Genomic DNA, 24,101 nt, shown 5'->3' with positions numbered 1-24,101 from the left:
TAAAAGTGAGAGTGGCAAGACTCTGCATCGTGTGCTTTGCACTGTAATCAGGAGGGATCAGTCCCTGGAATAGACGTCATGCTTGGTAAAGTAGAAGGTCAACAAAAAAGAAGGAGACCTTCACTGAGATACAGAGACACAGTGGTTGCAACAAGGGGATCAAACATAACAACAATTGCGAGGATGGCGTTGGACCAGGCTATATTTCATTCTGTTGTATTTGCATCAGAACCATCACAACGGCACCTAAAAATAACACCAGTCATTAATATCACATTCAAGTAAAATTTTTTGCTGAAGTTAATTTTAAAATGGTTGCAGTAGTTCATTGACAGAGAACTACCAGAAATTCAAGTTGGATTCAGAAAAACATGTAGATCAATGGATCTTGGGTGACAATAGAAAAATATCAGCAAGATGTTTACCTGTGTTTTATTGACAAAGTAAAGGCATTTGACTGCATGAGCCAAAACAAATTATGGATAACATTGTAAAGATGGGGAATTCCGGATCTTAATTGTGATCATGCAGAACTTACAGAAAAAGAGTCTGTCATTTGAACAAGAAGATCAAAATTAAGATCACGCTATCTAAAATTAGGGTAAATGAGTGTCAGGGTTGTATCATTTTACCATACTTATTCAATCTGTATGCTGAGCAAATAATCTTAGAAGCTGAACTATATGAAGAAGAAAGAACACAGCATCAACACTGGAGGAAGACACATTAACAATCTGAGATATTTAGATGATACAACCTTACTTGTTGAAAGCGAAGACAGCTTAAAGCATTTACTGATGAAGATCAAAGACTATAGCCTTCAGTATGGATTATCCCTCTACATAAAGAAAACAAAAACCCTTATAACTAGACCAATAAACATCATGATAAATGGAAAAAAGATTGAAGCTGTCAAGGATTTCATTTTATTTAGACCCACAATTAATGCTCCTGGAAGCAGCTGTCAGTAAATTAAAGGATGCATTGCACTGGACAGATCTGTTACAAAGGTCTCTTTAAAGCATTAAAAAGAAAAGATGTTACTTTGAAGACTACGGTGTACATGACACAAGCCATTGCATTATCGATTGCTTTATATATATATATATAAACACTGGGCAATGAATAAGAAAGCCCAAAGGAGAACTTATTCCTTTGAATTATGTTGGTGAAGAATACTGAATATACCATGGAGTACCAGAAGAATGAACAAATCTGTCTTGAACAAGTATAGCCAGACAGTTCCTTAGAAGTGACTTCATATCATATACATTGAATATTATGTTATCAGAAGGGACCAGTCCCTGGAAAAGAACATCATGCTTTGCAAAGCAGAAGCTCAGCAAAAAAAAAGATTCTTAACAAGATGGATTAACACAATGACTACAACAATGGGCTCAAACAGAACAATGAAGGTGAGATGGCACAAGACCAAGCAGTGCTTTGTTCTGTTGTACACAGGGTCATCATGAGTAAGAACTGACTCAACAGCACCTCCCAACAATACCCATTACACAGCTTAAACACAGCCAATATTTTTTCATTCATTCTTCTTCCAAATGCCTTCCAACTTTTTTTAACCCCAGGATTTGGGAGCAAATCATGAACATCCTATCATCATGCTGCACATATTTTAGCATGGCTCTTTTAAAAACAATTGAGTTACTTAAAAAAGTTCATAGTATAATTATTCTATCTAAAAAAAATTAAGAATTCCTTCATGCAATTAAACATACAATCAATGTTTAAATTTCCCTGATTGTCTCATAAATATATTTTAAATTTTTTTATGAGTTTCTTTGTTCCAATCAAGAAGTAAGCTAGTATGTTGTAAATGATTAATTTCTTTCTCCTAAGATTCTTAATCTATTCTTTTCTTCTCTCCTCTCCATGCAGTTTATTTGTTTAATACAAATCATTTATCTAATAGAATTTGCTACTCTGGATTTTTCTGATTATCACTATAGCATCATTTAACACATTCCTTTGTCTCCAGTATTTTCTTCAAATTCTTTATCTGGAGCTGGAGTCCTGGTGTGGCATTTTAGGATAAGCACTGGACTGCTAACTGTAAGGTTGGCAGTTCAAAACCAGCAGCCACTCCTTGGAAACCTTATACAGCGTGGCTATGAGTGGGAACAAACTTGAAGGCACTAACAACAACACAATTTAGAGCAGAGGTCTAACTTTTTCTTTAAAGGGCAGATGTAGGTTTGGCTTTGCAGGCCATACAATCTCTAACACAACTACTCAATTTTGCCACTGTAGTAAAAATGGCCACAGACAGTATGCAAGCAAGTGGCTATGTCCCAATAAAAGTTTATTTATATATTCAGACAGCAGACTGATTTGACCCAAGGATCATAACCCTGTAATCTAGATGTTTAAAGAGTCCTGGTATCGTAGTGGATTATGAGCTGGGCTGCTAATTATAAGGTCAGTAGTTTGAATCTACTAGTTACTCCATGAAAGAAAAATGAGGCTTTCTGCTCCCATAAAGATTTACAGCCTTGGAAATGCCATTGTTGTTGTTGTTAAGTGCCCGAGTCAATTCCAACTCCACAACACACAACCACCACCACCACCCAAACTAGAGGTTTGCTTAATTATATTCAAAGTTTTAGCAAGAATATTTCATAGGCGTGGGTGGGTGCTTCTACTGGACAATATATAATGTCTAATAGTCTCTCTTTTATGATGTTAGCAGCCATTTGTGATAATGTCTTTTAAGTTGTTGTTGTATGTCGTCAAGTTGATTCAAGACAAGATACGTGGTTTCATGTTGTTGCTAAGTTCTGTCCAGTCAGTTCTGACTCACAGATACAGGGTTTTTGAGGATCAGCTGGTGAGTTTGAACTGCCTACCTTGCAGTTAGCAGTCCAGTGCTTATCCTACAGCACCACACTGCAAAACAATGGTGAAATTCTATTATACCTTCCATATTTATTAACAGAAGTATGCCTTTAATGAAAAATTTCTCCTCTCCAACCATTTAATACTCCTACCATATAATTCATAAGGGAAGGAGGGATAAATGTTTGGTTTATTTCTTTTATAAATACTTTTCAAAATAAGGAGTTGTCTACCTAATATCCTACCGAGGAAACCAACAAGGACTTAATTTTGAGCATTATGATGAACATTAGATTTAAACATACTTAGTACTTTTAATCTACTGCAGTTACTATTCTTGTTGATGCTCTAATTAACCCAATAGATAGCCAGTGGGAGTCTTTTCAAGTTGGCTCCTGAGTCCTTTGACACACACTCGAGAATCCTTGATAAGCATCCTTGCTATGTTGTTCTGTTAATATATTCCAGTCTCATCTTCTACTGCTTCTTCCCTAGAGCTGCAATCAGCTGTATCTCCAAAGAGCCCTGGGTGCTGGGGTTGTTCAATGCTACTTGATTTGTTCCTAGACTTTTTTAGTGAAAATATTAGGAAATCGGTATATTTTTAACAGATAAGGATTCATCATGAATTTATACTCATTCATACTGATACTTTCAATTCCTATTTGAATTAATCTGTTCTATCCTATTTTTTTTCCCCCTCTCCTCTCTTTCATGCTGAAAATCCTAGTTACTAAAGAAACAAATAGGATTATACATTTACTTATTCTTTCCGGCAACTCCAGCCTAAGTTGAACTGCACTAAGTTGAAGGCCACTTTGGTCATTTGAAGAGCTTAGTTTCTTGGAAAAAGGCTTTTCAATTTTGTGATACATCTATTTCCTTCAGAGTCCCTGGTGGTACAAATGGTTAATACGCTTGGTTGCTAACCAAAACGCTGAAGGTTCAAGTCTACCCAGAGGTACCTCAGTAGAATGTGTTGACAATCTACTTTTGAAAAACTGAAAACCCTATAGAGTACAGTTTTACTATGACTTAACTCTGAGATTCGCCATGAGTTGGAATCTACAATAACCTTTAAAAAAAAATTCAGAATCTTATAGTAAGTAGGCACGATGGTCCCATAGCAACTCTAGCTTTTTCAAACTGGAGCCTGAAACACAAGAGGTGCTTCAAAGGGGAGAGTGAGAAATCAAAGGCATTTTATGTGTGATCACCACTTACTGTTTCTGCAGCCTAGTTGTGGGTGGCTGTCAGTCATTGCTAATTGGCCACTCCACTGTTAACTGCAAAAACCAACCAGTTGCTGTTGAGTCAATTCTGACTCATGGTAGCCCTATGTGTGTCAGAACAGAACTGTGCTCCAAAGGGTTTTCAAATAGAGAAACAGGACTTTTCATCTGAGGCACCGCTGCAAACGTGCTAACCATTTGTGCCACACAGGCACTCCACTCTATGACTGAACTCACTGCTGCTGAGTCCACTGCACTCATAGGAACCCTATAAACCGACCAGAACTACCCCACAGTGCTTCCAACACTAGAAGTCTTCACACAAGCAAACTGCCACATCGTTCTCTCATGGAGCACCTGGTGGATTTGAACAGCTGAGTTTCAGTTACCAGCTGAGTGCTTAACCACTGTACTACCACCAGGGAACCTTCTATGACTGAACAAAGAACAGTAAAATCCATTCCTGAATAAAAGTGATCTCTTACAAAAGATCATTCCAACAATAAGGAGTCACAAGCAACAGTCATAAACGCTTCTCAATTAGGTGCAAATAGATTTGGATGAGGTGGGGGCTTCATTCATTTATTAACCGGTTATACATTTGCCAGGCACTGTGCAAAACTCTGGTCAATCTAGGATAGACACACTCACTGCGTTTGGGGGAAACAGAAATGTAAGGCAGCTAAATAGCTATTTAAAACTCAATAGTATGAATGAAAAAGTGATTCAAGCACAGAGAAAGGGGAGAGTAATTCTGGACAGGGAATATGGAAAGGTTCTTACTGAGAAGGTAACTTCTTGGTTCAGTGGTGAAGGATAAGGAATATTTAAACCTCCTAGACTGGCTCTATCTTTAGCATACAGGAGATGATGCTGCCTCTGTGACTGAAGAAGGTCGACACCAGAGAGATAGTTCAAGCTAAGGTCACCTATAAAATACTAGAACTGTACTTCTTTTGATCAGGTGCTCAGTCGTGGAGTTGAGTGTTCCCTTTTTATAACCCCAACATCCTAAACCATATACAGGACCCTGCTTCCCAGGAGGGTTCACACCAGATTTCCATAGCCTGAATGAACTTGTAATATCAGAATAGAGACCAAAGGTATTCTTCAGAGGAGAGTTTTATCTGCCCCTTGTTGTTGTTAGCCTTGTTGTTGTTAGATGTCATGGGGTTAGTTCCAACTCACAGTGATCCCATGCACAAGAGAACAAAACACAGCACCATCCTCACAATTCTTGTTATGCTTGAGGCCCATTGCTGCTCACTGTGCCAATCCATCTCATTGGGGGTCTTCTTCTTTTTCGGTTATCCTTCACTTCACCAACCATGATGTGCTTCTCTAGGGTCTAGTTCCTCCTGATAACACATCTGCAGTATATGAAAAGTCTCACCACCTTGGCTTCTAAGGAGCATTCAAGCTGTACTTCTCCCAAGCGATTTGTTTGTTCTTCTAGCAGTCATGGTACTTTCAATATTCTTCTATGACCCCATAACTCTTCAAGTTAAAGATGAGGATGAGTCTCTTCTCTCTTGGGAGTTCCCTCATCTGTGATCCCTGAAAATCCTCTGCCCATCACCCACATATCTCTAATTTTACTTCCCCAGTCAAGAAAAGAGTATTTTCCTTGCTAAAACTGAACCGTCTCCAATGACTCAGGAGACCCTGTGTGGCACAAATGGTTAAGTATTTGGCTTCTAATTGAAAGACTGAAGGTTCAAATCCATCCAGAGGTGCCTCAGAAGAAACGTTTAAAGATATATTTCTGAAAAATCAGCCGTGTGATTTTCTGATATACATGGAGTGCCAGGAATCAGAATCTACTAGAAAAATGGAAAAAAGGTCAAGGAACAGCAGAGAAGTGATCAAGGGAAGAATGCAAGCACAATACAGAGGTGAACAGATGAGGATAAAGGGAGGCAATTTAAAATATGAAAGTCCCTTGTCTCTTAGAGAAGGAGCCCTGGTGGCACTCTGGGTTAGGCACTGGGCTGCTAGCCACACAAAGTTGGTGGTTCAAATTCACTAGTCAATCCTAGGGAGAAGGTGAAGCTGTATGCTCCCATAAACACTGACAGACTTAGAAACCCTACATAGGGCTGCTATGAATAGGAATTGACTTGAAAGTGGGCTTGGATTCTTAATTTTCTCTTTCAATGGAGGGAAAGAAAGAAGAAAGGACAGGCCACAAAGACTTGTGGTAGTGAAAGACTGTAGGGCAAAATACTGAATGATGCAGAAAGCATCAAAAGAAGATGGAAGGAATATACAGTCATTGTACCAAAAAGGAATGGTTGATATTCAACCATTTCAAGGAGAAGCGTATGATCTAGAGCCAGTGATAATGAAGGAAGAAATCCAAGGTTCATTGAAGTCATTCGCAAAGAACAAGGCACTGGGAATTGATGCAATTCAAATGGAAATTTTTCAACAAAAGTGATGTGGCAATGGAGGCACCCACTTATCTATGCCAATCAGTTTAGAAGACAACTACCAGGCCAACTGACTGGAAGAAATCTGTATCTGTACCCATTACAAAGAGAGGTGAACCAACAAAATGTGGAAATCATCGGACAGTATCTTTGATATCCCATGCGAGTAAAATTCTACTAAAGGTAATACAGAAATGGCTGCAAGAAGACACTGACAGAGAACTACCAGAGGTTCAAGGTGGATTCAGAAGAGGATGTGGAATGAGAGATATCATTGCTGATGCCCGATGGATCATGGCTGAAAGCAGATAATACCTGTGATTTCTTTTCTTTTCTAAGTTTTTATTGTGAATTATGTGGGTTTACATGGGAGAACATCAGTTTTACATTCATCCTATCATATTTCATTTCATTGCAATAATGACAATCCCCTCCATGCTTCATCAAATAACCAAAGGATACATCCCACAGGCCCGTCCCCACCCCCCAGCGCACAGCCCCTCTCCCTCCTTGAGTCCAGTGTCCCCAGGTGCTCCATTTGTCCACGTCACTGTCTCTGTCTCCATTCCTAGCATCACTGCCTCTCTGGGTAGGGTCACGCTCTCCACTCTTCTCACTTGATGGTCCAAGGGACCTCTGCTACTGGCCTGTAAAATCAATCACTCCCCTCCTTTTGTCAAAATCATCTACCTCTACATTTCCGACCTTCACACTCAGTCCTGATGGCAATTATTCACTATTGTACCACAAGAGTCTTATCCCCATTTCCTTTCGCCAGTCCGGTCCCAACAGATTGGAAATCATTCAGTGGAGGTTCTACCTACCCCTGCCCCATCTGGAACTAGACTCCCTCTTGAAAGCTTGTAAGGCAGTCACTTCTTGCCTTTATAACCCCCACCCCAATTTTGGGTAGCCAATGTCTAAGTTGCCCATCCCTGACAACTCTGTGTACCGAGGGGGTGGGAGTGATCCTTGCTGTAAAGATTTGTTCCCTTTTTTGAGCTACTACATCCATACGTATATGTAAAGTTCATCATATTGTAGTGGGTTAATCGGGGTTTTTTGTTGTTGTTGTTCCCTCTTCTTTCTTCTTCTAGTTGAGTTCTAATCATCCAGCCATCGAAGCCAGGTCAAGTGCGTGCTATCTGCAAGTATGGGTGTTCTTGTGCATCTCCCCTCACTTCATATCAGCTGGACGCTTCACTCTCTGCTCTAGTCCTCTGTGGCCATGCCACTGCCTCTGGGCCCAGGAGTCCCCGGGTCTTGCCATATTGCTGGCCATCCAGGTCTCCACCCAGGTTCACAGGAGTCTATTGGATGTGGATGGACTTAGATCCCAATGACATTGCTGTTTTTTCACTCTCTTCCCCTTTTTAGTGACCAACATGGTCACCAGCTAGACCACATGCCTGCTCGTGTATTCCCCTTGAGTCTTAGCCTTGGAAGGGAGTTTGCTCTGAGGGGACCTGACCACTTGCCTTGATGGCTCACGGGCAAACAGCTTACTTGTTCTTGTAGTAATCAATCATACTGCCATTATTGTTTCTGATTTTTCCTGCTGGTCTTTCTTCACGAAGTACCGTCTGTTCTTCTAGCTGCTCCAGCCTGGTCTACTTGTCCTTTCCAGTGGAAATTTCCCACATCAGACAATTCTGGATGGGTTTCTGGTTTCCAACTATGGTCTTATGCAATGCAAAAGCTCCACAGGAGGTCTCTTTCAATGGGAAATTTCTAGCCCCCTTTAAGGTATTTCAATCAGTTTTAGGCTGAAGACAGACTTACAAGCTTTCTTTGTGATGTTTCTGGCTATTCCTCATCCACACCCCCCCCCCAAAAAAAAGAGTCTATTTCACAAATGTAGGCAAGGAAAACCAAGATTCAAAAAACAGCCAAGCATCTTAACATTATTTCCCTATTTTACCCTTTCAAACCATGGCTCAATCACTATATCCCGAATCCTGTTGTTTCAAGGTTGTGCATACATCATTTACCTCTTTCCCATTTATCCCATGCTAACCTGCCTAACCTTCATTGAGAAGACAAGAAAGAAGGAAAAGGTCAAAATGGATGTCAGAAGAGACACTGAAACTTGCTCTCTAGCACAGAGATGCTAAAGCAAATGGAAGAAATGAGGATGTCCAAGATCTGAACAGAAATTTTCAAAGATTAGCTTGAGAAGATAAAGCCAAATATTACAACAAAATGTGCAAAGATCTGGAATCAGAAAACCAAAAAGGAACAGCACGCTCAGCATTTCTCAAGCTGGGGGAACCCAAGAAAAAATTCAAGCCTCGACTTTCGTTATTGAAAGATTCTCTGGGCAAAGTATTGAATGATGCAGAAAGCATCAAGAGAAGATGGAAGGAATACACAGAGTCACTGTCCCAAAAGGAAATGGTTAATATTCAACCATTTCAAGAGGTAGCATATGATCCAGAGCCATTGATACTTAGGGAGGAAGTCCAAGGTGGATTAAAGGAATTGGCAAAGAACAAGGCACCAGGAATTGATGGAATAAAAATTGAAATCTTTCAAAAAGTGAGGTGGCACAGGAGGCACTCACTCATCTCTGCCAAGAAATTTGGAAGACAGCTATCTGGCCGACTGATTGGAAGACATCTATATTTATGCCCATTCCAAAGAGAGGTGACCCAACAGAATGCAGAAATCATCAGACAATGTCTTTGATATCTCATGAGAGTAAAGTTTTGCAAAAGGTAAAACAGAAACTGCTACAATCATACATTGACAGAGAACTTCCAGAGGTTCAAGCGGATTCAGAAGAGGCCGTGGAATGAAGGATATCACTACTGATGTCCGATAGATCTTGGCTGAAAGCAGAGAATATCAGAAAGATGTTTACCTGTGCCTTATTAACTACGCAAACGCTTTCGATTGTGTGGATCATGACAAGCTATGGACAACAATGCAAAGTATGAGTATTCCAGAACACTTAATTGTGCTCATGAGAAATCTATACCTGGACTAAGAGGCAGTTGTTCAAACAGAACATGGGAACACTGAATGGTTTAAAATTAAGAAAGGTCGTGTGACAAGGTTGTATTCTTTCACCATACTTATTCAACCTGTATGCTGAACAAATAATCTGAGAAGCTGGGTTCTATGAAGAAAAAGTGGCATCAGGATTGGAGGAAGACTCGTTAACAACCTGCGATATGCAGATGATACAACCTTGCTTGCTGAAAGTGAAGAGGACTTAAAACATTTACTGATGAAGATCAAAGAGCACAGCTTTGGGTATGGATTACATCTCAATGTCAAGAAAACAAATATCCTCACCACTGGACCAATAAACAACATTCTTATCAATGGAGAAAAGATTGAAGTTGTCAAGGATTTCATTCTTCTTGGATCAACTATCAACACTCAAGGAAGCAGCAGTCAAGAGATTAAATGACATATTGCATTAAGCAAATCTGCTGCACAAGACCTTTTGAAAGTGTTGAAGAGCAAAGATGTTAGCTTGAGGACTAAGGTGCGCCTGACCCAAGCCATGGTGTTTTCAATAACCTCATATGCAAGCAAAAGCTGGACAGTGAATAAGGAAGATCGTAGAAGAATTGATGCCTTTGAGTTATGGTGTTGGAGGAGAATATTGAAAGTGCCATGGGCTGCCAAAAGAACCAATAGATCTGTTTTGGAAGAAGTGCAGCCAGAGTGCTCCTTAGAGGCCAAGATGGCCAAACTTCGTCTCTCATACTTTGGACATATTGTCAGGAGGGAGCAGTCGCTGGAGAAGGATATCATGTTTGGTAAGGTGGAAGGTCAGAGGAAAAGAGAAAGACCCCCAACGAGATGGATTGGCCAAGTGGCAGCATCGATGGACTCAAGCATGGCAACATCAGTGAGTTGGCCCAGGATCGGGCAGTGTTTTGTTCTGCTGTGCATAAGGTCACTGTGGGTTGGTACCAACTCGATGGCACCTAAGAACAACAACAGACCATTTCAGGAATAAGAGAATCGGAGTTTATGACTGCCTCCTTGGGCTGTATCTAACATGGCTACCAGGCTGGACAAAGGGATACCGTATCATCAAGTTGTATACACCAGTGGCAAACAATTTGCCTCTTGTCTGGTGACTGATTGTGTTTGTGAGTTAGTTTTCATATTTATGCAAAGAAATATTTACAAATTTATCAGACTGCAGAAAACAAAGAAGTGAAGAAACTTCAACCCTCACGAATGATTTAAAAAAAACAACAAGGTTTCAGATGATTAAATGACTTGTTCAGTTTGGCAAAGCTAGCTAGGGACAAAATTTCAGCCCCAACTTTCAATTTAGGGCTTGCTCAACATTATTCTAATAAAATACTGAAACATAATCCTGTAAAAGATGTTATAATATGTACATTCAAAGTTAAATATTTTTAGTAACACTTATTATTTAATAGCACTTACTATTAGATTTCTGGTGTAGCACTATAGGATCAGCACTATACTGCAAATCACAAGGTTGACTGTTCAAACCCACCAGCTGCTCCTCAGAAAGGTTATACAGGGTCACTATGAGTCAGAATCAACTTGACGGCATTTAACAGCAATATTATTTGACAAACGTGCAATAATGTTCAGAGAGCTTCCTATCAGCCTTCTGAAAATGGTGATTACAGAAGTAAAGGTGAGAAAATCAGTGGGAAAAAATAATCCTAGTTTCTTAAGCAGTGATAATTTTCTTTAGAGACAGGACTGAAAGTACAAAATAAAATAGGTATATAATACAACTCTCATAATGTGCTTTTGCTAACCAAAATAATTCCTATATAGAGAGTACTGTACCTTTTTAATTTCAGATTTCAAATTGCAGGGGTTACTCTGCTGGCTGAAGAGGGATTTTTTGAATCTCTCTATAACCCTTCTTTTCAAATTGTGGTGTAAAGCTGGCGGAAGCTGCATGAAATGAAAAAACAGTCATTATAATCAAATTGTTAGTGAGGCACAGACAACTCACTCAAAGCATTTACTGATCGTCAATGTAACAATATTCATTCAACAGGACTAAAGAATTTAGATTTTACTCCAAATGGCATGTGGTTATCTCTATGTGATAATTCTTCATTCTACAATCTAAGAGGAGTAAAATATATTATTTTAGTCTCTTTCCAAAGTCTGCTTTCATTGATCTTATTTTTCATGTTATTGGTATTATTTCACCTAAAATGAAATGACTTGTCAATTACACACATAAAATGAATTTTGTAGCCTTGACCAGGTAAAATACATTTTCTCCGACCTTCAGGCACTTACAGCATGCCCAGAAATGTGTTAAACATCCTAGCACTGGCTCTTGTCCTGAGGGGATTTACTACTATAGAGTACAAGACCTTTATTAGTACATAGTCAAATGCCTGCTTATGAGTGTTCCTGAAAATTAAGCTAGACAGAGATCAGATTTTAGAGATAAATCTTATCCATAAGCGGGAGGGAATGAATTAGGATATATTAGGACAGAGCCAGGAAGAGTCAGATTTAATAAGTAAGTCATAGGCAGTCACTGCAAAGTCTTAGAAAATAGGGTGATTGGATGAACATGGGGATTTCAAAAAATGAATTTTATAATGCTCTGAAAATTAGATTTATTCAAAGAAATGAAAGGTCTTGGGAAGCTGAGAAGAAAGAGGGATGAAGTAAAGCCTGGGAGAAAGGTAACAGAAGGAAAAAAAGAGAATTCTAAGGAGCCTCAGGGTGATAATGATGTTCAGTTTTGTTTAAAACAGGAGAGGATGTAAAAATAGAGGAAAATGAACCATTGTTTGAAAAAATATGGAAGAGGCTAGAGTGGGAAGATAAATGTGGTAGCAGGAGCTTCCAAGATAAAAACAAGAACAGATGTAGGAGACCACAAGTACTGAGATGCTGAGGACCAGTGCCATGGACAAAAATCCAACACGATGGCCGCTCTCAGGCTTGCTAGCCAGGGACCCTGAGGGCTCAAGGAAGTAACCTCTGGACGTCCTGGGTTCATTGGCTTTTACAAACTCACTGTTGGGCTAGCTCTGTATCATTTTCTTTAGTCCTATCACTCATTCTATGCTTCGAACTCCAGTAATTGTAGCTTCTGAGAAAATGGTTTTTATAATGCCTCTCTTAATGTCTCCACTGTGTTGGCAGTGCGTAGGGTCCTGGGAACGAATCTTTCTGAGGTACAAGCGATAGCAACCTGGGATGAGTGAACTGCTCCTTATTTGATTATTCAGTTATGTTTAATATTAACTTAGAACATGAGCTCTTGATATCCATGGACATTAATAAAACTGAATTTCCCCCTAGAAATGAGGCAGCAAAACTTTCTCAGAGGACGAACAAGGACAGGTTTACTGGGGTTAAGCAGGGAGGTTCTGGAGAGGAACTGCCTGGGGTATTCACTTGAGGTGGAGTGGTAAATTCTGGGAATATTGGATTAAAGTACAATGGTGGCAACTCCCTCAGACTGCCCTGGGTTTAATCAGTTTGATCCAGATGCTCTTCTTCCCCCTGAAGGTATATGGAAATGTGATGATAGTGAACAATGTAGCATTTGGGTGTGGAATCCGGATAGAGGATACGGAATGTGAAGGTGAGACCTCGCCTTCTTGGAAAGGTTGTGACCCTTCTCTCACCTTCCCTGGAACTATAGCAAGAAAGAATTACTAGTTTAACAAATAAAGCTAAATGTTTGAAATCCTGTCCAAACGCATATATTTTTTACTTGCAAAGTAGAGAAAAACAGCTTAAATCCCTTCAGAAATAATAAACCAACCTTTATATGAGCTTATATACCCACTAGTGATTAAGTGTTAAAAGTATGTTAGACGTCCTTTAGGCCTAAAGATTAATCTATAATAGTTTGCTTGAACCTTTTCCTGTAGAAATAAAAATGTTAGATTGCTAAGAAAATTGTGTTGTACCTAGAAAATATCTTAAAGGTTGTTCCTGTGAATCGTTGTGTCCTGTCCTTGAATTTCTCTTTGAAAAAAGTTAAAAAAGACTGGGGTAGAGATAGTTCTGTGTGCATTCTTGGCAGCAGGTCTATCTGCCTGTCAGCTTGTATCCACTCTGGTCTCCAAGTGTTTCTTTTCTCTCTCGCCTCTCCAGACATCCCACCTAAAGTTAGTTCTGTGTGCAATGTCTACCACCGAGCAGTCTGTCTGGCAGCTTGCATCAAACCTGTGTGTCTGTCTTCTTTGTGTCTGTTTTCTCTGTGTTCTTTGTGTCTGTTTTCTCTCTCTCTCTCTATCGTCGCCAGACACCCCACCTTCGTGTACTCACCCCTTGTTGAGGCCAGACCCCGACAAACAGAAGTCAAAACTGAAAACTAGAAATATGGCAGACACAATTATTATTACCATCACCATTGCCTCACATCCTTACCGCCTTCCTTACCCCAGACCTCAGGTCCCTCTGTCCCTCCATGTTCTAGACTTCCTCATAGGGTGTTTGGTGCCATGTGACTAATTTGGGCTAATGAAAATTATGTGTGTCATTAAGAAGACAAGGCAGTTCAAACTTAGTGTGCTTCCTCTGTCTCTGTCCTCCCTCCTGCAAGGAATGTGGTGTCTACCTTTTTAGAAGGTACACCACAACATACAGGAGGGCCCTCTGACCTGTGAAGCTTTAACTAAAAAGGGAATCTCTACTGTGTTCAACCAGGAATCCTCCAGATTTATCTATAAGCACAGTGCTGTTGTTGTTTTTAAGTGCCGTTGAGTCTATTTCAACCCATAGCAAATGGTGAGCCTGAACTGCCGACCTTGCAGTTCAAATGGCTTTGCATTCTGACGCATTAACTCACAGCGCCACACCAGGACTCCTGATGATCACAAGGAACAGGGTGATATGCAGTCAAAGGTAAGCAAAAAAGAGATAGCATGGTCTATGGGGCTCACCATAGCTGATTTTACAGCCAAAACAAAACTGCCCATCATCCCTGACACAACAGAATGCACTATCATTACACAAAACAGAAACAATGCACTTAGAAAATGTTTTTTAAATGCATCTTTAACCCTAGTGCTTGAGTCAGAGCAGGCTTACAGAAGAATTAAGAGTCTTTTGAGAGTCAGAAAGCCTTCAAATATACTTATAAAGCTTGTATACTTTGACAGCATTGGGCCTCTAGTGATCTCTTTTTACAAGGATAAGTCAAAAGTATTGCTATGACTTCCAGGAAGATGGTGAACCAAGCAAATTCACTACATGGACCCTCTACAACAAAGATGCTGCTGTTGTTGTTAAGTGACAACAAAGATACGAGTGACCAAATAAAGTAGACACAGATGCAAATCCTGGAACCCTGAACTTCAGAAGAAAGGTTAGAAAAGTGGATTGAGTGCTTGGTTGGAAGCGAAGCTGAGCAGGAATGGTGAGAGAGGGAGACTGATTAATGAGTGGCTGCCTAGATGCAGCATGACCATCTTGAGCTTTTGTGAGCAGCTTTGGCATTAGAAGGTGGTCTGGCAGAGCAGAGTCACACAGGGGACTAGAAAGGTATGATTTCTTATTTTTCCCTGCTGACCAGAGATGTGGCCAGCTCCCACCCTCATCTACTTCCAGCCCAACCTCTCTGCTCTCGAGAAGTTCAGAGTCACACGGTTGAGAGTCATGCCAGTGTAAGATGGGGGCTAGCTGCATCTCTTTAGTTCCTAGTTTTGGTGCTTGGACTCAGCTTAGGACGTACAGAACCCACAGAGCTATCAGATCAACATTTAACCAATATGTTAGAACCTGTTCCTAGCTGCCCTGTGGTTCTAACAGATACTGAAACCAGCTTCGTCAAGGGCCTCTGTGAACTACTTTTGGATTGAGTGCCCTGGGCATAGATAGCACCAAAGCTGACAGGAGCTCCATGTGGGACTAGGACCTCTACCCCACTGTCACATCCCTCCCACACCCACCACATGAGCTCCTCTCCGAGTCCAACAGCTCATTGTTTTATTTTGGGTTTGGGGTTTGGATTTTTCCTTTTGTTGTTTCATTATTTGGTTTGCTTATTCTTTTTATCCTTTCCATCTTTTCCATTTCTTCTGTCTGTTATTTCCCATCTTCTCCTTCCCTCACACCTTGTTGATCTTTCTTTACTACTCTCTACTATCTTTCTCCTTTCATCTTCCCTCTCCCTGGTTTTTATAAAGGTTATTTTTATTTTTATATCTTCCTTTTCTTTTCTTTTCTATAGTTCCATTTTCCTGTCCATCTTTTCTCTTTTTAGTTATTATATTGTGTTTTTTTTTTCCTGGTCCCTGCCTTTTAAAAATTATCTTCTCCTTTATTATTTTCTCTTTTCATTGTTGGTTGCTTACTTTATTCTGTTTGGCTTCCTGTTGTGTGTGTGATGGGGGGTGGGGAAGGGTTCTCCTCTTTCCCATCCAACATCTCATCCACAACTGTACTCTCTGTAGTTCCACACACTGGGCAAAAGCCAATACCAGCCAAACCCACCCTAAACTGAGGTGAACAAACAGTGAATGGAGAATGGTGCACATGCTCCCATTTTCTAACTACAACCACAGGACACAGTTTGTGAGAGAACACATCAAAATACAATCATCAATTAATTACCAAAATGAAAACACCACAGTGTTACAGAGACAACAGACTATATTAGCTCAAAGAAACTAGGAAGAATGACATAAGCAAATGGCTATGATGCAGACCCGAAAACATTTCTGAAGAAGAAAAGCCAGTGGAACTAACTGAAAAACAATTTGAAAGAATGATATTTAGGACTGACAGAAAGATTAAGGAAAGCAAAGAGAATACAGAAAAAATTTTTTGAAGAATTCAGGAAAACACTACAAGAACTGACAATAAATGCAAGTTTTGAAACCTGCAATTAGAAATCCAGTAAGATTTCAGAATAGCACAATACATTGAAAAGGCAAAGGAGTAAATTCGAAGCAATGGAAGCCAGAACTGATAAGCTTGCAGAGAAATCTCTCAACAGTAGTATGCTAGAAGAACAATCAGATAAAAGAAAGAGAAAATTCAAGGAAAACCTAAGAGTTAAGTGGGACACTATTGAAAGGAATAATTCATGGGTGAACAGAATTCCAGAACAGAAAAAGGTAATAAATAGAACAGAGAAAATTGTCGAAGAGTTGTTGGAAGAAAACTTCCTTAACATCAGGAAAGATAAGAAGATAAACTGAATTAACCCTAAACAGGATAGCTCCCAGAAGAAAATCACCAAGACATACAAAATCAAACTTTCCAAAACCAAAGACAAGGAAATAATCTTGAGAGCAGTTTAGGAAAAAAGAAAAATTACCTACAAAGGAGAGCAAATAAAACTAAATTCTGATTTTGCAGCAGAAATTATGCAGGCAAAAAGGCAAAAGGATGGCATATAAAAAGTCTCTTAAAAAATATTGACAGCCAAGATATATCCAGCAAAACTGTCACTCAAATACAACGACAAATTTAGGACATTTCCTGATAAACAGAAAGGAAAAGAATTTGTAATGATGAGGTCAACTTTACAAAAAATACAAAACAGGGTCCTTTGGACTAAGAACCAACAACAGTAGAGAGTAACCTGAGATTACTATATATGATAACACCACCCAGAACTGCATCCAGATATACAAGTATATATTAAAGTAAAACAAACCTATAAGACTCAATACAGGGAACCAGAGCTATCAATTTATAATGAAGTCAACTACAAAGTAAAACGAGGTTAATAGTGTACACACAGCATTTCCAAATGGTGAAGAAGTCAAGTAGATTTCAAGATAAATCAGACTGTTTTAAAAGGGGAATACTTTAATAAACTATTGAGTAACCTCAAAGAAACTGAATGCACCTTCACATCAAAAATACAGAAGATGAGAATCAGAAAGATTTAGTAGACATTCTGGTGATGTAGAATAAGCTACTGGACTTCAAGTTTGGTTTATTCTCCAAGGTCAGCAGTTCACTCACTAGCAACTCCTATGAAACCTGTAACAGGGTTGTTATGGGTGGGAACTGACTTGATAACACTTAACAACAACAAAAACAATATAACAGAAATAAAATGAAAAGAAAATCCACAAACAAAATTAACACAGTGCAGAAAATTGTGTGGAGCACAACAACATCACACACACACACAAAAAATCAAAATGACAGCAATCAATTCATTGTTGTTAGATGCCATTGATTCAGTACTGACTCATAGTGACCCTATGCACAACAGATTGAAACACTGCCCGGTCTTGCATAGGTATCAGTCCATATCTGTTTATAATTACACTAAATATAAATGGAGCAAATGTACCAGTCAAGAGACAGAGAGTAGCAGAATGGGTAAGAAAACTGGATCCTTCAATATGCTGTCTACAAGATACACAAAGACAGAAATCAAACTAAAGACACAAAGAACTGAAAAGCAAAGGATAGAAAAAAAATATATCAAGCTTCTTGTTAAGTGCCATGAATTGATTCTGACTCATAGCACCCTGTACAGGGTAGAGGGTCTATGAAAAGCAGCTGGTGAGTTTGAGCAACTGACCTTGCAATTCAAACCAACCTTGCTTATCATACAGTACTACAGTAGGACTTCTATAATAGCAATAAAAAATGAGCAGAACTGAGCTCTCAAGGGGAAGTAGAAAGTCAGGGCTTACAGGTGGATGAATTTGAAAAGAGCAGGAGCAATGGAGGAGCCTGGCAGCAGGCAAGGCTGTAGGCCAAAGCAATGGGACTTATGTTCTTGCAACTGTGCCCACGGTCAAAGGAGCTAAGAAGATGGTCGCACCCAGGAGGTGATTCTACTACAACAGCTGCTGTCTGTGCTGCTGTGTCTTCACTGGCACTATTCTGCTCAGAGTCTGGTACTCCTGATACTGTTGAGCACCTTGGCTTATCCAGAGTAATATCACTTCTCCAGTTTTGAACTCGGAGGGGATGATATGCCAACACATGCTTTGCTATTGCAATTTCCCTTCTCATGATCCTGGTATGTGCAATAACTACTTAATGTGCCTACAATCAACATGTTGCTAGGATCACCCCATTCTTCTTTTACCAAATATTCAATTTTGCCCTGAGCACCTTGCTTACTGTCACCATGCATGTTTATTCAAACTACCTTCAGGAGTACATATAACATCTGCCTCCTGATTTTTCTTACAGAAATGAAATGTCTGTGAATCCTACCTGTTTGGTCCTCATTATTCTTCTGCTTATCAACATCATCTTGACATTTAAGAGGTACCTGATTAGCTGTGTTTGGAAGTGCTACCAATATATCAATGGAAGAAATGCCTCTGACGTCTTGGTTTATGTTATCATCAAGGATACTACGGTACTGTTACCCCATATGATGACTTCTATATATTCATATGCTCAAACTTCATCAACTCCTTGTGTTCATTATTGTATGTGTTGTAAGTGAAGGCTTTATGTAATTAAAGTGAGATTTGTTCACATTCAAGAAATTTAAAAACATGAGTTGTTGTTGTTGTTGTTGTTAAGTGCCATCGAGTCGGTTCCGACCCATAGCGACCCTGTACAGGGTTTCCGAGGGTGTAAATCTTTACGGGAGTAGAAAGCTTCATCTTTCTCCCGCGGAGCGGCTGGTAGTTTCGAACCGCTGACCTTAGGGTTCGCAGCCCGATTCGTAACCACTACGCTAGTCTCTGATAAAATAGACTTTAAGGCAAAAACCAGCATAAGAGACAAAGAAGTACATCGTATCATGATTAAGGGGTCAATTGAACTAGAAGACACAACCATAATCAGTCTTTATGCTCACAATGAAAGAGCATCCAAATACATAAGTCAAACTATAATAGAACTGAAGAAATAGACAATTCTATAATAATCCACATCTCATCTGTTGGTTTGTCATACTGTGGTGGCTTATGAGTTGCTGTGATTCTGGAAGCTATGCCACCAGTATTTTAAATACCAGCAGGGTCACCCATGGCGGACAGGTTTCAGATGAGCTTCCAGACGAAGACAGATTAGGAAGAAGGAGTGACGAACTACTTCCGAATATTTAGTCACTGAAAACCTTATGAATAGCAGAGAAACACTGTCAGATATAGTGCCGGAAAATGAGCCCCTCAGGTTGGAGGTTGGCCCAGGATCGGGCAGTGTTTCATTCTATTGTGTATAGGGTCACTATGAGTTGGTACCAACTCGATGGCACCTAACAACAACAACAACATAATAATAATAGTAGGAGATTTTACTACACCACTTTGGATGAAGGAGAGAATTAGAAAGAAACTCAACAAAGACACAAAATAACTAAATAACACATTCAACCAACATTACCTCATAGTCATATACAGACCATTCAACCCACAACAGTACAATATACATTCTTTTCCAGTGTACATGAAACATTCCCCAGAATAGACCGTATGTTAGGCCACAAAGTAAACCTCAATAAATTTAAAATCATCAAACCTCTATAAGACATCATTTCAGATCACCAAGCTATAAACTTAGAAACCAACAATATGAATATCAAGGGGGAAAAAATCAAATACATGGAAACTGAACAACCTCCTCCTTAAAACTTATGGGGTAATAAGTCAAACAAAAATGAAATTTAAAAAATTCCTTGAGTCTACATGGAGGGGCCTGTAATCATTGAAATGAAACAAAGTGTATAATTTGTTAAATGTAGAGTTGGTGATCTGGTCTGTAAACCTTCACTCAATTCACATTAAAAAGAATAAACAAATACAACTTATGAAAACCTTTGGGACATAAGAAAAGCCATGTTGGGAGGACAATTTATAGTAGTAAATGCACACATTTAAAAAAGAAGAACAAAACCAACACCTTAACCAAATATCTCCAACAATTAGAAAAACAGCAACAAAGTAAGACTTCTGGCACCAAAGAAAGGAAACAATAAAGGACAAAGCAGAAATAAACAAACTAGGAAATAGAAAAGCAATGGATAGAATAGGCAAGAAGTTGGTTCTTTGAAAGGATTAATAAAATTGACAAACTGCAGCAAAAATAACAAAAGAGAAGGAGAAAATACAAATAACATGAACAAGAAATGATGTGGGTGACTGCACAGTAAAACCAGTGGAAATGAAAAAATAACGGAATACTATGACGAACTGTACACCAACAATTTTGAAAACCTAGAAGAAATGGAAATTTTGAGTTTGGAGATCAAAAGAAATCTGAAGGGGCAAAATAGGGCTATGGGATTATAGGGTATGGTTTCTCAATGAAATTCTCATCGGCCAGGTCTTACTACACTTATGAGCATGTGCATTGTTGTAATAGGAAAAAAAAATGCTTGGCACAACTTCCCAGTCTTTTTCTAACCAGTGCAATTTTCCCTCTCCTTAAAACTGCTTCATAATAAGCCCCTATCCCAACCCCACCCATCCCCACCCGTGATTATTCTATTAAGATGACCCCTTTAGAATCACAAAAGACAGTCTGAGCTGATTTCTATACCTTGAATTTAATCCACCCAACACATTATTAATTAGTGAGAGAATGTGTCTGTGGCCACCCATTAATTGTAGAGATACATTTAAACATGTTTTGTTTGGAATACACCCAAGAATACATGAACTGTAACCCTAGTAAAAATACTGGGTGATGTACTCTCGTATGCCACTATAGCTTTCATTTACCTTGATCAAAATGTCATTACTACCCTAATGACCCCACTTCATAAAACAGTCATAATTATTGCTGTCCTTTGCATTACATATTGAATGAAGAGGAGGGAGTAAAGATACAAAAAGAACGAGAAAGAGAAGAGAGAGATTTCCCAGCTTTAATGACCAAATAGTTAAAACCGATGACAAGGAAAATGAGATTGAAATATGTGATATCATCTATAGGGGAATTTAATTTAGGATTGTTGTTGCTGTTGAACTGCCTCCGAGTCAGTCCCAACTCATAGCGACCCTGTATAGAGTTTCTGAGGAGAGCATAGCAGTCCAGCGCTTCTGCTACAGCGCCACAGACAATGAAAGGGAGGAATTTATGTACACTTTTCACCCAAGTCAATGGGTTGGAGTGGTAAGGGGATGGGGATATACCCTTATGATGTGATGCTATAGAATAAACACTGGACTGCTAACCACAAGGTTCATGGTTCAAACCCAACAGCTGCTCCACAGAATACCATTACAGGGTGTCTATGAGTTGGAACCAACTCTTTGGCACACAACAATCTACCACTACAAATTGCCATTTCCTGAAATCAAACACCAGAGGGCAGTGTTGCCCAAGATCATCAAGTTGTTGCCCTGGATGGCTTTGATGTAGCTCTCAAAGGGAAAGGCAACAAGCATTATACGAACCATGTGATTGTGTAGTACAACAAATTCTGAAGGTTTAAAGCAGTGGATTAATAGTTAAGTGTCATTGAGTAGGTTCCTACTCATATGCAGGAGCAGAAAGCCTCATCTTTCACCCTCAGAACAGCTGGTGGACTTGAACTGTTGACGTTGTGGGTTGCAGTCAGTGCTTATCAAATGGAGCCAGTGCACTCAGTGGATTAAATGTTTCCTTTAAAGAGGGCTTTCCCCAGTACTGGCACCTATCAATATTAGATTCTTTTACTCCATGGCAACAGGTTTGGTTTGGGGTGGGGAGGGTTTCTTTTTTGCTTTCTTCTTAGCTAGTTGTTGCTGTTGTTAAGTACCATTGAGTCCGCCCGACTCATAGTAAGGCTGCATAGGATTTCAGAACTGCTTTTACTGTTCTAGTAGCCTGAATTAATCCTCATAAAAAACCATTAAAATAAGTTAACATTCATTCAACTTGTGTTTCATACATACAGCAGTCTTAGAAAGCTATTGTATCTCATCAGAATAATTATTACTGTGGTCAGCACCTCATCGTCAATGTTTTCAGGCAACATTATAAAATTTTGCATAGAATAATGACTCAGGCATAATTTAATTCCATAAAAGTGTAATTATTTGGTGCTGTTGAGTTGGCTCTGACTCACAGCGATCCTATACACAATAGAAAGAAACGCTGCCTGGTCCTATGCAATCCTCACGATTGTTACACTTAAACCCATTGCTGCTGACACTGTGGTAATCCATCTAACTGGGGCTCTTCCTCTTTTTCACTGACCTTCCACTTTATTACCATGCTTTGTTCATGTACTGGCTCACCTGATAACATGTCCAAAGTATGAGAGAAAAGTCTTGCCATCCTGGCTTCTACAGAACATTCTGGTTGCACTTCTTCAACACAGATTTGTTTGTTCCTCTGGTAGTCCATGGTGATTTTAAAAATCTTCTCCAATACATTCACGCAAATGCATCAATTCTTCTAGTCTTCCTTATTTATAACCCAACTTCTACATGTATATGTTGTTGTGAAATGCCATCGAGTGGGTTTTGACCCCTAGAGACCCTGTATAGAGTTTCCAAGGAGCAGCTGGTGAGCTAATATGAGGCTACCGAAAAGGCCACGGTTTGGGTCAGGCATACCTCAGTAATTAAACTGACATTTTTGCTCTTGACCACTTTATAGAGGTCTTTTGCAGATTTGTCTATGCAATGCGTCTCTTGATTTCTTGTCTGCTGCTTCCATGAGCATTGATTCTGGATCCAAGCAAAATGAGGTTTTTGACAACTTCAATATTTTAATCATTTATCATGATATTACTTATTGGTCCAGTTGGGAAAATTTTTGTTTTCTTTCCATTGAGATGAAATGCATACTGAAGGCTGTAGTTTTAGATATTCATCTGTAAGTACTTTAAATTCTCTTGGCTTTCTGCAAGGAAGGTTGTGTATCATCTACATCCATAGGTTGTTAATGAATCATCCTCCAATCCTGATGCCACATTCTTCATTGTATACAGCTTTTCAGATTATTTGCTCAGTACATAGATTGAATAAACATGGCGAAAGGATACGATCCAGGCACACACATTTCCTGATTTTAAACCATTCAGTGTTTCCTTGGTCTGTTCAAACAACTACTCTTGGTCTAATGTACATGTTCCACATGAGCACAATTAAGTGGTCTGGAATAGCCATTCTTCACAAAGTTATCCACAGTTTGTCATGATCCACACAGTTGAAAGCCTTTGCATAATCACTAAAACCTAAGTAAACATCCATCAGTTTGTAGTACTGTGGTAGTTTCCATATTGTTGTAATTCTGGAAGCTATGCAACCAGGTATGTTAAATACCAGCAGGGTCACCCATGGTGGACACATTTCAGATGAGCTTCCAGACAAAGACAGACAAGGAAGAAGGAGAAACGGACTACTTCCAAGTATTTAGTCAGTGAGAACCTTATTAATAGTAATGGAACACTTTCAGCACCAGAATATTGAATATTAAAACATGTTGAAGAGCACCAGAATACTGTCAGATATAGCGATGGAAGTTTAGTCCCGCAGGTTGTAAGGCACTCAAAATATGACTGGGGAAAAGACACCTCCTCAAAGTAGAGTTGACCATGATGATGCAAATGGAGTAAAGTATTCAGGACCTTCATATGCCAAAGGGGAACAACTCAAAAAGAAGAAAAAGAGCTGTGGGTATGGTGATGGTATGCTGTGGAGTCAGTTCCGACTCATAGTGACCCTGCATAGGGTTTCCTAGGCTGTAAATCTTTACAGGAGCAGAAAGCCTC

The 24,101-nt window shown here is 39.4% G+C and overlaps 1 protein-coding gene across 1 annotated transcript in view; it reads right to left on the bottom strand.

Annotated features, from left to right (window-relative positions):
* NEK10 (NIMA-related kinase 10) overlaps window positions 1-24,101 on the bottom strand; it is a 417,902-nt gene that overhangs the window by 10,560 nt on the left and 383,241 nt on the right. The window contains 1 exon segment of the mRNA XM_006851613.1: window positions 11,315-11,425. Coding sequence (XP_006851675.1) covers window positions 11,315-11,425 — 111 coding nt within the window.

The sequence above is a fragment of the Chrysochloris asiatica genome, unplaced genomic scaffold (genome assembly GCF_000296735.1).
Source record: "Chrysochloris asiatica unplaced genomic scaffold, ChrAsi1.0 scaffold00030, whole genome shotgun sequence".
In the NCBI taxonomy this organism is placed as follows: Eukaryota; Metazoa; Chordata; class Mammalia; order Afrosoricida; family Chrysochloridae; genus Chrysochloris; species Chrysochloris asiatica.
The sequence above is the reverse complement of the archived record's forward strand: the minus strand, read 5'-3'. Positions and strand labels throughout refer to the sequence as shown.